At 36.6% G+C, this 13791-nt stretch overlaps 1 protein-coding gene across 5 annotated transcripts in view; it reads right to left on the bottom strand.

Moving 5' to 3' along the window:
• Positions 1-276: 276 nt before the first annotated feature.
• Positions 277-13791, bottom strand: part of LOC136114498 (spindlin-Z-like) — a 97038-nt gene continuing 83523 nt past the window's right edge. For all 5 annotated transcript variants that reach the window (XM_065859849.2, XM_065859851.2, XM_065859846.2 and 2 more), the window contains 3 exons: positions 6972-7225; positions 5823-6056; positions 277-3948 (listed from right to left, as the gene is read on the bottom strand). In XM_065859849.2, coding sequence (XP_065715921.1) covers positions 3749-3948; positions 5823-6056; positions 6972-7225 — 688 coding nt within the window. In that variant the 3' untranslated portion in view covers positions 277-3748. The remainder of the gene's footprint in view (positions 3949-5822; positions 6057-6971; positions 7226-13791) is intronic.

The raw sequence follows: 13791 nt of genomic DNA on the forward strand, positions 1-13791 counted from the left end.
AGGAATTTTTCTCCTTGTTGTGAAATACAGTTTAAGCATTATGCTTTGCCTCAGTCAAATTCCATATTATTGACATTCATATTTACTTGGAAAAGAAAAAAGAAAGAACTTATTTCAGAGGGGAAAGTATTATACCAGCATACATGGCTCAACTTTAAAATACTAAGTCCTTTTTAATTAAAATACTGAAGAAAGTGCTTCTTCACAATATGAAGTCACATCACTACATTTTGCTCATGAGAATAAAATTTACAGTCATGAGTTGCACATAAAGGATTTATTTTAAATGTTTTAAGGATAGAATTACATCATAATTATAAAAATTACTTACAGAATTAAGTAACAGATTTAAAGTGTTCATACTTCTAAATGCAGAGAAATAAAATAAAAATAATGAAACTGAGCTCTAAAGATGAAGTCATTACCTAATTTTAAAATGTGAACACGAAGACCTATCAACTATACACATACCAAGAACCATCCAAATTGCACTAATGATGTAAAATACAAAAAGTACAGCATTTTGAAGGAACCAGAAACTGCTTTTACCATAATTCTTTTTCCCTGAAGCAACTGTAATCTATTCTATCTGAAGATAAAGCCTCAATTTTTAAATAATTAATTTAAAGAAGGCTTATACCTATTGCAATAAATAGGATTTTCCCCAAAGTATTTCGGTCTTTATGTAGTCCAACTTAGTTTAGGGTTTGGCATTCAAAAGAAAAAAATGTAGTGTTTTACTTATTGATTTTATTTATTCTTGAACAGAATACATGGTCCCTTCAAATGCTGTATGACATATACAACTGGAAAATTACCTTCTGTTGGCACTATGTTTGCCTCACCAGTGCATTTAATCCTACTAACAACCATTCAAACAGCACAATAAGCAAATTCACAAAAAATGAACACAAAATAAAACCAGAACAAAACCCAAATCTAAACATTATAACATGCAACTTTCATTTGTTACACTGAACATTCTAACCTTCTAAGCATGCAAAAAAGAATGGTCTGCATTTAAGGTTTTTTTTTCTTTTAAAAAATTTTACATGGCAGCCTGACATCATGCACACACACAATATACAACAATACTACATCAGGTAAATGAGAGAGGGCAATAACTTTTATACAAAGAACCATAGCTTGCGCCATCACAAGACCCATGATAAATTTGGAAACTAATGTTGAACCCCTAGAACAAGGGACCAACATGCAGTTACTAGGGTAATGCAAGCACTGCATGCAGATCTGAAACATGAGCCTAAAAGAAAGCCCAAAGCAGATGGCAGGGAGTAGAATTAGTCTCAAAAAGGTGGTTTAAACTATTAAAAACAAACAACCACAAAACAAAAACCACCTCCCCCAAACCTTAAGAAAAAAGATGAAAAGAAAAAACCCATGCAACAAACAACGGGGACATCTAAAAACAACCATAAAATTTGACAGTATATAGATTATATTCTAATTAGCAAAATACGTGGTGTATTAGAATGGCTTGCATAAAACCCACAAATACAAGCCTAATGCTAAAAATGTTCCAGTAGACCTAATCCTCAAATATTTCAAAACAAACCTTGTATTCCTTAGATGTAAAGCCCAAAATTCACTGTACTAAGTTATTAATGTATTTTGTGTGTAATCAATACACTCATTCTCATGCCACAAATATCAACTCGGGCTCATGGAGCCAGGCTCAGCTTTGAGATTTACATGCAGGACTCTTAAGAGTCAACAGAAAGCACATAACAGATCTGCAGGATGAAAGCACTGTGTTGCAAATCTGCTCACTTTGTTCAAAACAAAATTTACTCACTCAGGTACTTAGTGCTTAAAGACTGGATTGAGAAGCTGTGAACTTAAAGACTGCCTTTGGTTGCCCATGATGAAATACAGGTCATAATACAATATAGTAGCAAGGGACAAAGAATTAAGATACCATATTTATATAGTATTACCATTTAACAGCATAATGAGGCACAAGCCTTAAAGCTAAAATATGAAATCAGGCCAAAAAATGGACAGAAAGGAACTTAAACCACTGAGTCTTTGATATCAAGAATACCCACAATAGAGGTCAGATCCCTGATCTCTGATTAACAGTATTTCTCCTGCATCCTTCCACTAACAGCATAAGATTCGATATCTATGTATTCCTTCTTTCCATCAATAGTGTTGACTGTATTCACATTCTTCACATACTGCATTTCTGTGAAAAAGTGCTTTGAAGCTTGCAAAGCATGACAACTTTGTTGCTGTGCTGATCCTTGTTACAATTCTGATGCTTTTAAAAGTTGCTACACTTAAAAACCAGCAAATACCCTAACCTTGATTTACAACTATCTTGTTGCAAGATTAAACCTGTGAAAGGATTCTGCTGTTGTGAGCTGCTATTTACATCCAGAATCTAATGCAGATGACTGAACCACTGAGACCAGCTCCCATTAGATAGTACATCACTGGCATGCAGAACTCCAGTGTTCATAGAATCAAATTCATGTTAACAGCATACCTCAAAGAAGTACACCACAAAAGGCAACAACAGGTTTAAACTGTAGATTTGTCTGGACACTCCTCATGTGGAAAAGCCAGGAAAAGAATACCTTGAGAAGATGCCTTCTTGAACCAAAATGGTTAAAAACAATAGCAAAACCCAAAACAAAACAAAGCAAAGCAATACAGCAGACTGAGCAGAAGGCAACAAGTGCTTCTCCTCTAAAGAAGGTCTTCAGTGTAAAAGGACCCCCTACCCCCATAAGATTGTATTTACCGTGTAAAAGATTAACTACTGTTAGGTTTCTAAGTCCACACACAAACATCCAGGTTGCTAGGTTCTGATATTAAATGAGAGACTATCGATTGCCAATGCATAGTCTAAAGTCTTCTTAAGTAGTATATATATTGTTAAACTTGTGGCACCAAGCACTTGGGTTCTGCTAAGAAATGTGTATAGTAAAACAGAGTACAACATTTAGGATTAAAGGCAGTTTTGTTGTGTGTATTTTACTGGTTCCTACAACTTGTAAACACAGACCCTTAACCTGCATTTTCTAATTAACTGATTATACAGATTAAATATATTTTTATAGTTTAAAGCCTTTTCATTGAAATGTGTGTAAGTCAAACACTTGATATCCTACTGCCCTGTGACTAGTAAAAATCCACAAATATTTCCATGTACTGCAAGTTCTTTAAAAGTCTAATTTGAAATAAAGTGTAGAAACACAGTAGATTGGCGTTACTTGGGTTAGGCACTCCTCACTGCTGCACAAAATGTTTAAATCTTTCTGAAGAGTCACCTCTGTTCCAACCCAGAAAACAAGGGCTGCCAGTAGCCAAGAAATTAAATTTAATGTTACAAAAGAAGGCAAATCAAAAATAGCAAACTACACTTGCATGTGGCAGTTGAACAGGTGAGTGCAAGGTTAAAGAAAAAGTTTAAATCTATGAAAAAATCTAGATTACAATGCTAGATTGATTTCACAGCTTGAATTTGCAGCTGTTCTTTGCTTTTAACTTCCTCCCACTCAAATATATTGACTTCCTTCAAGAAAAGGAGTTCTCTTACACAAAATGTATCATGTTCAAATAAATTTGTATTATTCAGAACAAAACAGTTTTGTTGGCAGAGATTGTGGGTTCGCAGGGACATTTAAGCTTTCATTTAACTGAAAAACAGTCAAGTCTTTGTGTCTACAAATTTTACATTTAATAGTTCCACAAATGTGGCAGAAGTTCATGATGCTGTCTAGGATGTCTTTACCAAATCGTAGACATAAATATGGAAATCATCATCAAACTTGATGAAATAGACAGATGGTTTGGCTTCAACTTGGTGAATGACCATGCCAGTCCGTTTTGAGCCATCTTCTTTGGCATATTCCACTTGTTTGCCTACCAGGCTGTCCACAACTTCACCTGGTTCCCGTTCTGCAGGAGGGGAATCATCTGTAATATGAAAATACAGTGTACTTTGGTAGACATTCATGGATTTTTTTCCAACATACAGAACTGCGGAGCCCTCTTTAAAAGTTAAGAAACAATCACAAGTTTAAAATGCAGAGCATGTCTAAAACAAGTTGTTCAGAGAAGCACCTAACTATTGCCATGCTTCTAGAAAGTCACAGATTTTTTTTTAATACCATCTTCAGTTCTATGAAGTAAAAAATAGCACTTCAATTGGTTAGAAAAGTAAATCTTTTGACATGAAGGTTTGAAGGTTTACACACCAATTACAGAACATGTTTGTAGGATAACTGAATTTAAGTACCCAGCAGAACAAGGTACTAAGTCTCTTTAACAGAAAGGCAGCTATGCTAGAACTCCCTCTTCCCACATGCTTTATCCAAAATGTCAAAGCATACATGCCATTGCAACAGAAACACTTTTCCAAGGTAAGTGTAACCTCCAAAACCAATAATGTTAAAAAGGACTTTCGATTTCACACTGGAATGGATACTGTTGAGAAGTCTAACTATATTATTTGCTTTTCTAGTAAAATCCACCCAGAAGTATTCTTAAGGACACAATTCACATAAAAGATACAGATTCTGGGACAGTAGTTCATAATTCAGAGTGCCTTAGAAACAGAGGTAAGTAGTAGATAGTCTCAGGAAAAAGTACATTAAAAACTTAATTCTTAAATATGGAAAGCATAAGCCTTTTAGCTTATTTTTCTAAGATGGAAGAAAGCAAAGCAGAATTTAAAAAGGAATTGCAAGGCATTTGGAGGTGCCAACTCTGAAAGAGCATGCTTTATTTGTTTCTTTAGAAATAGAGAGGTCACTTTTTCCATTAACATTTGTGGCTCATTTTCTTCAAGTCACAGATATATGTTGCTTTTTGTTAGACTGTAAAAAATCTAAAACCACAGGATTAGTACAGAGGTTATGCAAACAAGTGCCACTTGTTTACTCAGCCATCAGACTATTTATCAGTGCTAGATCTGAAGGAAGACAGTCTCAGAAACTCAATGAATGACTTTTAAATAATATTTATGCAGTGCATTGCATAGCCAAACACTAGTTATCTAATTAATAATTTAAAGCCAAAATTGCCTCTCTGTCAGAGAAGTGCTTTTGAGATGCAGGAGAATACAATATTCTTGACAAACTTTTTCCTTCCTTTTTTTTTGTACTAGCTATCCAAATCTCTTGTACAATACTGATTCTCTGAAAATCCTTCTGTATTTATAGGAAAAAAAACCCCAATAACCTTCACTTCAAAAAAGGCAGAAAAAAATATCCCTCCTATCCTACTGAATTTTTTCCCTGTTTATGTGTTTAAACATGTGAGAGAAAATGAGTTTTCAAAAGATTAGTGCTTCTTTCCTCCAAGAAACTATTCAAAAGCTTTCCGAACTGAAGATGCCTACTCAAACTAAATTAATCTGACTATTTTAGTTAGCCCCAAACCATTATTCTTATAAGAACTACTTCAGGAATACAACTCCTTGAGATGGCTCTCGATTTGTGACACTTCTATAACAAAAAAAACAATATAAGTCTTCTAATTTGTCAGTTTCTGTTAAAAAACAAATCTAAGTGTAATCTCTTCCACAGTAGTATTTATATCTTTATCAAAATTAGGAATTATTACAGAAAAGGATTTTCCAGTATTTATTGCATATTTCACCACTGATTCAAGTATTTCAGAAGTTGTTCAATACAGATGTATTTTCTGTTGTACTGTACTTTGTTATTTTTGATACTTACTAAGATCCTTGTTTGTCAACTCTGTTTTCCATACATGAACCATAAGTCAAACAATAATACAAAGAGAGATGCTGCTTTCCAGAAGAAAAAAGTAACTGGCCTACTTACTGGAATCAGGCATAATGCGGAGGTCACCTTCTTTATAGTCATCTAAGAGTTGGTACATGTACAAGACAGGATCTTTCTCATAGGTAATATAAAACCATGTGTTCATAATAGGAGCACGAGCCAAGACCATCCCCCTCCATTCATCTTTTGAGCCATCCTCTGTCTCAAACATATGTTCCACAGCTTTGCCAATCATTGTGTCTGCCAGGTGGGCATCACTAATTCGAGATGAAGCTGAAATGGCAGCAGTTCATAAGTATGTCCATTCAAAAGTACAGAAATAAGCCTTTGTAAAAAATAATCTTTATCCAGATTCATGTATAAATTTCTTTCAGTTAGTCAATTCACATACAAAACAATCTCTGTTCCAGAGAACTGAAGACCTAAGAACTGCAGAACTTGAAGAATTATTTTAACACCTTAACACTCTTATTGACATTTTCCACCATTGTACACCCCCCCACAATTACTCAAACTATCATAAAAATCACACAGCAGCTGTATTAAGTTATTAATGAAGGTATTCAGTTTGTTTCCCCTTAACCCCATTCTAGCAATTGCTTTTTGCAGTCAGGAAAACCAAGAACTTATTCCATTCTGAAACAAGTAATTACTATGGTAAACTCTGAACTTTACAGTTTGTAAAAACCTTCAATTTAACAATTCAGTGCTAATTATGAAAACCAATAAAGGCTTGTTACTAGTCAAGTTAATTCACTTAGAAAATGCTTTTTTGCCCTTTGTTTGTAATAATACCTAGGGAAAGCACATAAAAAAAACCAAAACCAACCAACCAAACAAACAAAAACAAAAAAAAACAACCAAACACATAATTACTGCCAAACATGCACAAGGACAACATAGCCAGGACATTTCTCAGCTGGCTCAGAATTTAAATTTTAATAGAAATATCAATGTTACATGTACATAAGCTTGTTAGGAATAAGACTCTAAACAAGAAAAAATACAGAATTTACTGTATACCATTTAAAGACAAAAGACAGCACTACATTCTCTGGTATCATCAAATCTTTGTGAAATCAAGAAAAAATAAATAGCATTTACATTTTCTGCCATGTGATGAAAAATAATTTAATAAAATTTAAATGTTCTGACAACATATGCACATATAGGAAAAAAACTTCTTACCAACTCTGTCTGGAAGGACTTCAAGTGCTGAAACTCTTTCATCTTTGTGCAGTTCTAGTCCATACACACAATCAAATCCATCATACTTTATAAGATAGAGAGAGGGATTTACAGGAACTTGATCAAGAACTGTGCCCTTCCATTGTGTTACAGGTCCACTCCCTTCTTTCCAGCCATGCTGTATTCTGCAGCCTACAATGTTTCTTCGAGGCTGAGAAATAGGTTTGCTTGGTCCAACATTGTTTCTATGCTTTCTGTACAGATACAAACATAACATTAAACCAGTACATACTCAGAATTCTACTCCAGACAAGAGTTGTATGCTTTAAGAATGCAATATATTATATTAATAAAAATACATTAAATCATAAGATGTATAGCTTAGTGCACCTTATTCAAATTAGGGTATAAAGCATATTACATTGTACTGGAAAAAGAAAAATAAACACACACTGAAATGTAGTGGGATGCTTTCAACATTTTGTATAAGGTTGCTTTCATAATAGTAGTTCCTAAAACTAGTTTGCTTAAGCCAAAAGAACTATTTTAGCCATTGTACACTGAACATCAATATTAACACTTGTTTGTTAAAACCCTAAGTTGGGTCTCAAAGAGCAATGTTGCCTAACAGTATTATACTTTTGCTACTTTGTTGCTCTCTGCAGAACAGTAAACATAATTCCCTTACCCCAGGAGGAAGAAGTCAGTGGAAACATTAGTGGTAGTTGACTAAAATTCTTCAAAGCATTTGTTTTCCCTAACCTGTGTTGTCACCTGAAGGAAATTTCTCTTCCCTCTGCACTTATAGATATCTTTGACTTCAAAATGTTTTTAAAGACACATAGTAGTGACAATATTCTTCTAACATTCCTTTTTAGTACAGTAGAAGAAAAATTATATGCAAAGGTCACAGCAGTAGAAGAGATACTCTTTAAAGCAGATAATAAATTAAATATACTTTTTACCCTTCCTCAGTTTTTTAATCTAACTTGCATGGAAAGATTCCTTCTGGTGAATATCAGTTGCTCTGATAAGCAGTCATGTAAGCTATTTGACAGTTTCAACCCACTACAACAGTTACACAAGTTTTGTTCTACTCAGTTGAAAAAAGAAACTGACAGTTGGGAATACAGGTGAAGAAACATATGAACATTATGACAGTACATACATAGGTGATAAACATATATTACCTTTATTTTAGTATGTTACAATATGCACACTCATTCCTAAAAATGATATTTAGAGGGTTGCTTGATTAAAATTCTCACGAATGTTAGCTAATTGCAAAGTAAATTTCTGGATTAGTTACCAGTTACAGTACATTTCATTTAAATGGCAATAAAATATACATATCATTAGCATGCTTAAAGTAACATCTAAAAAAAAAAGAAAAATCAGTTGCAGAAAACATTATCCATCCTTAGATTAATGACAGTGACCAAAAAAAAGTCTCCAGGAAAAATGAAAGCTCACAGAGCAGCCCATGTATGACAGATCCAAAAGACACAAATAGCGATTGTATCACTTAAGTCTCATAATTACTCTTGAAGAATAATAAAAACAATATCTAAAAATTAATAATCTAAAGATGTAATCATAACTCTATTAAAAACAAGATGTACAATTCCTTCAACTTGTCCCACCTCCAGAATTTCATTCTCCATGAAAATCTTAGCAGAGTTCCACAGTATCTTTTATCAAATTCAACTTTTGTGATGATTTAACCTTTTCAAGGAGGTCAGTCTGCATTCATAATCTGTGTTGTCAAAGTTAGGAGTATTCTAGAAATGCTAACCTCTTCCAGTTAAGAGGCACTCCCTTGCAGAGTTGGTTCCAATTTTCCACAGAAACTTGAACATATATTCAAATACTAGTTCTTACTCAAGCCATTTTTTTCATTATAATAGTCTCAGTAATATTTTATTATCAAGAAATGAGAGATTTGGTTCCTGGTCACAATGAAAATGAGTTTGTTTTGCATGCAATTAATTTATTTAGTTTTAACAAATCTTAATTCAGTTTTAAGGCATCCTCACAGAATAAAACCAACTGCTATTGAAGCTCAAAACTTAAAGATGAAAAAGGTAAAATACTACTGTTCATGTTTAACCACAGTCAATTTTATGTTCTGCCTATAAAACATAATCACAACATTGAAATTTGTACAATTAAGTGAAAAGCTTCAGTCATTTAAAAAATATGAAAAAAACCTATATAATTAAGTTCAAACTGGTAACTGCCTTTTCAAACACCTTGGAGAGAGTAAAAAGCATTGTAAATGCAGTTACAAATCAAGCAGCAGCTAGGTATACTTGCAGTTCAAGTTTTTCTTTGTCTAAAGGCTGTACTACTGGACAGCCACTTATTCTAATTTGTAGTGGTTAATACAGCAAGAAATATGATTTTCCAACAAGAAATGGCCAAAGAAAAACTATTTTTGTTTGCAACTGAACATATAATACAAAAGAAAACATAGGTTTCTAACTGACTACAAATAACAGAATCGTAGAAAGATCAGCCTTTAAAGATCATCTACATCTACTTCCAATCCTTCTACCATGGGCAGGGACATCTTTAATTAGATCGGGTTACTCAAAGCCTGATCCAACCTGACCTTGAACACTTCCAATGATGGGGCATTCACAGCTACTCTGGGCAATCTGTTCCAGTGCCTCACCAACCTCATTATCAATATTTTTTTCCTTATATTCAATCTAAACCTACCCTCTTTCAGTTTAAAACCATCACCCCTTGTCCTGTCACTACAGGCTCTGTTAACAAGTCGCCCCATCTTTCATACAAGCTCCTTTTATATACTGAAAAGCCACAATAAGGTCCTCCCAGAGCTTTCTCTTCTCCAGGCTGAAGAACCCCAACTCTCTCAGCCTGTCCTCATAGGAGAGTTGTTCCACCCTCTGATCATCTTGGTGGCCCTCCTCTGGAACCTCTCCAGCAGGTCCATGTCTTTCCTGTACTGAGGGCTCCAGAGCTGGAGTCAGTAATCCAGGTGGGGTCTCACCAGAGCAGAGGGGCAGGAATCACCTGCCTCGACTTGCTGGTCGCACTGCTTTTGATGCAGCCCAGGATACAATTGGCTTTCTGCGCTGAAAGTGCACACTGCTGGCTCATGTCCAATTTTTTGTTCTACCATTATTGCCAAGTTCTTCTGTGCAGGGCTGCTCTCAGTCCATTCATCCCCCCCATCTGTGCTGATATTGGGATTGTCCTGACCCATGTGCAGGACCTTGCACTTGGCCTTGTTGAACTTCAGGAGGTTCTCATGGGCCCACTCTGCAACCTGTCTAGGTCCTCTGGATGGCATCCTGTGGGAACAGCAGTTCCAGCTAAAGGGCCTTGGACAGATTATACAGAAGTATGTTTTTTATGAGTGTAAGGAGTGATAGCCCAGGCCAGTGAGAATGATATCTCGGGTCAGAAAACCACCCCCATGTGTATGGTGTGTGAATGTCCTTGGGCCTGGTCTGTGAATGAGTGGGAACATAACTGAAACAGAGATAACATTAGTGTGGTGTGTTTTTAATAACAATTATTGGAAAAACATCTTGTGTAACCTCTTAGTTCAGGCCCATATCTGTAAATTGTCAATGGCTAATAAAGAGGGTCTCAGTCTGGCTCAGCGCTCTGCTCTGTCCGGCTCTGCACTCCTTCCTGAACAAGATCTCTGTCTGTGCATGAATCTTTGTCTGCGTCCTGGTGTGTGTCGTTCCTCATCGCTGCAAGTGGTGCCCCGTATGAGTGTGTGACCCCTGGAGGCTCTTCATCGAGCAGTGTGTTTGGCGGCGAACACACAATCCAACAGGTGAGTAAATTTTGTTTGTGGCCACATTAATCCCTACAGTATAAATAGGGACAAGCCATCCTCATTGAATGAGAGCGCTGCGGGATTGCATTAGTATGGGGCAGGCCGCTTCTCAGGAACATGAATTGTATTTGCAGGTTTTGCTGCAGATATTACATTTTTCTGGGTATCGTACTTCTGAGAAGCAGGTAGCTTCACTCCTGGTATGGGTGAAAGAGAACTGTGCTTGGTTTCCAAGTGATGGGATGTTTGACAGTAAAATTTGGAAACAGGTTGGGGAATATCTACACGCGCAAAAGAATTCAGGTTTTACAGTCCCCGATGGTTTGCATGTAACTTGGAGATTTGTATACTCTGCACTATCACAGTTGCAGTCGGCAGAGTACATTCTGCAAGGGCAAATGGGAGGATGGACAGAAAAACACAAAGGAGCAGGTTGCTACTGATTTGAGTCTTGACAGCACTCATCCTTTTGAGTCAGGCTCTGTAGATCTCGAAAAAGAGTCAGTTTTATATCCATCATTAACGCCATCACAGTTGTGTAAAGATAAAGTAGAAATTTGTGAGGAGCTGGGTCAGAAGTCTAAAACTTTACCCTCAGCACCTCCCTTGCCTGATTTTAATGATGCTTATACAGCGCCCAGTAACCCCTTCATGACTAAGACAGCAGAACACAAAGGGGTGATGCAAAAATGCCGTGAAAAGACTATGGAGCACAGCAATTTTTCTTTTGCCTTTCCAGTTATTTACAAACCACAACAACCACCAGAACATGACGGAATACCTTATACAATGGTTAAGGAGTTAAAAAAATCTGTGCAAGAGAATGGGTTACATAGTCCTTTCACAATGGGAATTACTGAAGGTATTGGTGCCATGTATGTAATGGCTCCATGGGATTGGAAATTGCTTGCTAAAACAATTTTGACACCAGCACAATATTCTGTGTGGCAATTAGAGAATAAAGATCTTGTGACTGAACAGGTCTTGGAAAATTTGTCATCAGAAGCAGGGATAAATCAGGATATGTTGCTAGGAACCGGACAGTATAGCACTCCACAGGCACAGGCTGGGCTTCTGCAGCAGGTTTTTGAACAGGCAACTTGTCTTGCTATTATGGCATGGCATTGGGTCCCAGAGGCAGGGCAGCGCATAAGCTCATTTGCAACAACAAGACAGGGACTGCAGGAGTCTTATATAAACTTCATTGACAGACTGCAAACCGCTATAGCAAGGCAGGTTGAAAATGAAGATGTAGCAAAACTTCTACTGCTTCAACTGGCATATGACAATGCTAACTCTGACTGCCAGGCTGCTTTGTTGTCAGTGAAAGGTAAAGCCACTGATATCATGCAATATGTTAAGGTTTGTCAGAATATACAGACTGAAACATATCAGGCTTCAGTATTAGCAGCCACGTTGTCTCAGCTCAGTGTAAATCAAATGAGTCTTAAGTGCTTTATTTGCGGTAATGAGGGTCATGTCAGTAAACACTGTCCTCAACAGCGCTATATAACACAGCAGTCGTAGATGCCTTCCTTATTAACCTGTTTTCTTTGTAGGTATCTGTTTTAAGAATACTACAGTTTAATAAGTCTTTGCCTGTTATATGGTAGAGTAAGTTCACAGACTGTTAAATCATGAGAATCCGTTGACTCAAAATGTGCGTTTTGTGATAATACAGAAGACCATGAGTAATTTAGTTCCTTGCTGCGTGAACATGATGATAAGATTTTGTGTGTAGTAGCTGTTATTTTTCTTTCTAGCATGCTGGCTTTATTCCAACATTCAGACCTGCGTAACTGTGTGATAGGCTGTGTCTCATCTCGATGTGCTGGATTTGGCTCTTTTGTATGCACACCAGGTAAAGAATCCTGGTTTTGGGATAACAGTTGTAGCACCCCAGATGACACACTAATAAAAGCCTTGCCCAGTCCAGCTCGCTGTGGGGGGGCAGGTGCCGGTTGGGCTCCAGCGCGCACTGACCTGTTTTGTCAGGAGACCCAGCGGTGCCTCTGTCTGGCTGGGCAGTGAGCGGTTCAAAGGTGCAATGCTAAAATTGAGATATTGTCTTGAATAAGTGTAACTGTGATCCATCTGCATATTTGAACTTGGTGTTTGGTTTTCATATCTGAGCTCAGTATTTTAATTTGCATATTTCTATTTGGTACCAAAAGAATTTTGTTTGGGGAGATAATTACAAAATGGGAACCGGTTCTGCTGCTAAAATTCCACCTTGCTCCCCCTTAGGATGCATCCTTACACCTTAGAGTAATTGTTCATATTGTTATCTGATAATTTTGAGACCAGAAAAGAATTGTTGTTAAACTCTGATTCACATTGAATTTGTGTATTTGTTGGAGCTATGGGAAAGAAAACTAAATGCTATGATGGATGTGAACTTGGAGGAGGTTGTATTTAAAAGTTGCTAGAATATGACCTGATTTGGATCTAGGAAAATTAAAGTAATGGATTAATGGTTAATATGCTGTTTATTGACATCTGTAAGAAATTGCAAAAGGTACATGGGGCTGAGGAATGTAACTATTGTCCAGCTAATTAGAATTGTATATAGAGTGTATTATGGCTGGAATGAAATGGGAAAATAAAAAAGCAAAATATCCCAGGCCTGTGCTGTACTGTTTGAACATAAATTTCAGGCCTGGATCAAGCTGCTAGATAAACTCAGCTCCCTGGCAGCTCCCAGGCAGCTCCCACTTAGCACCAGCAATTAATGCCACCTGTGTGGCCTTGCCTGTATCTGAACTGCAGCAAGAGGAGAAAGAAAAAGAAAAAAAAATGGAAAAACATGGCCTCCCACTTTCAAGGCAGTGAAAGGGGGGTTTTCTCTCCCCCCACTGCAGTGATGTTGTAATACTGAATGGAGCAGTCTGAGGGTGAAATTTAAAGGCATCCCTAGCAGATCCATAGTTCTAATGAAACTGGGAAATTAAACAAAAATTTGTTAATGGACTTATTCTGTGGTAACTGGTTGTAAAA

Source organism: Patagioenas fasciata, chromosome W, assembly GCF_037038585.1.
Source record: "Patagioenas fasciata isolate bPatFas1 chromosome W, bPatFas1.hap1, whole genome shotgun sequence".
NCBI classification, from domain to species: Eukaryota; Metazoa; Chordata; class Aves; order Columbiformes; family Columbidae; genus Patagioenas; species Patagioenas fasciata.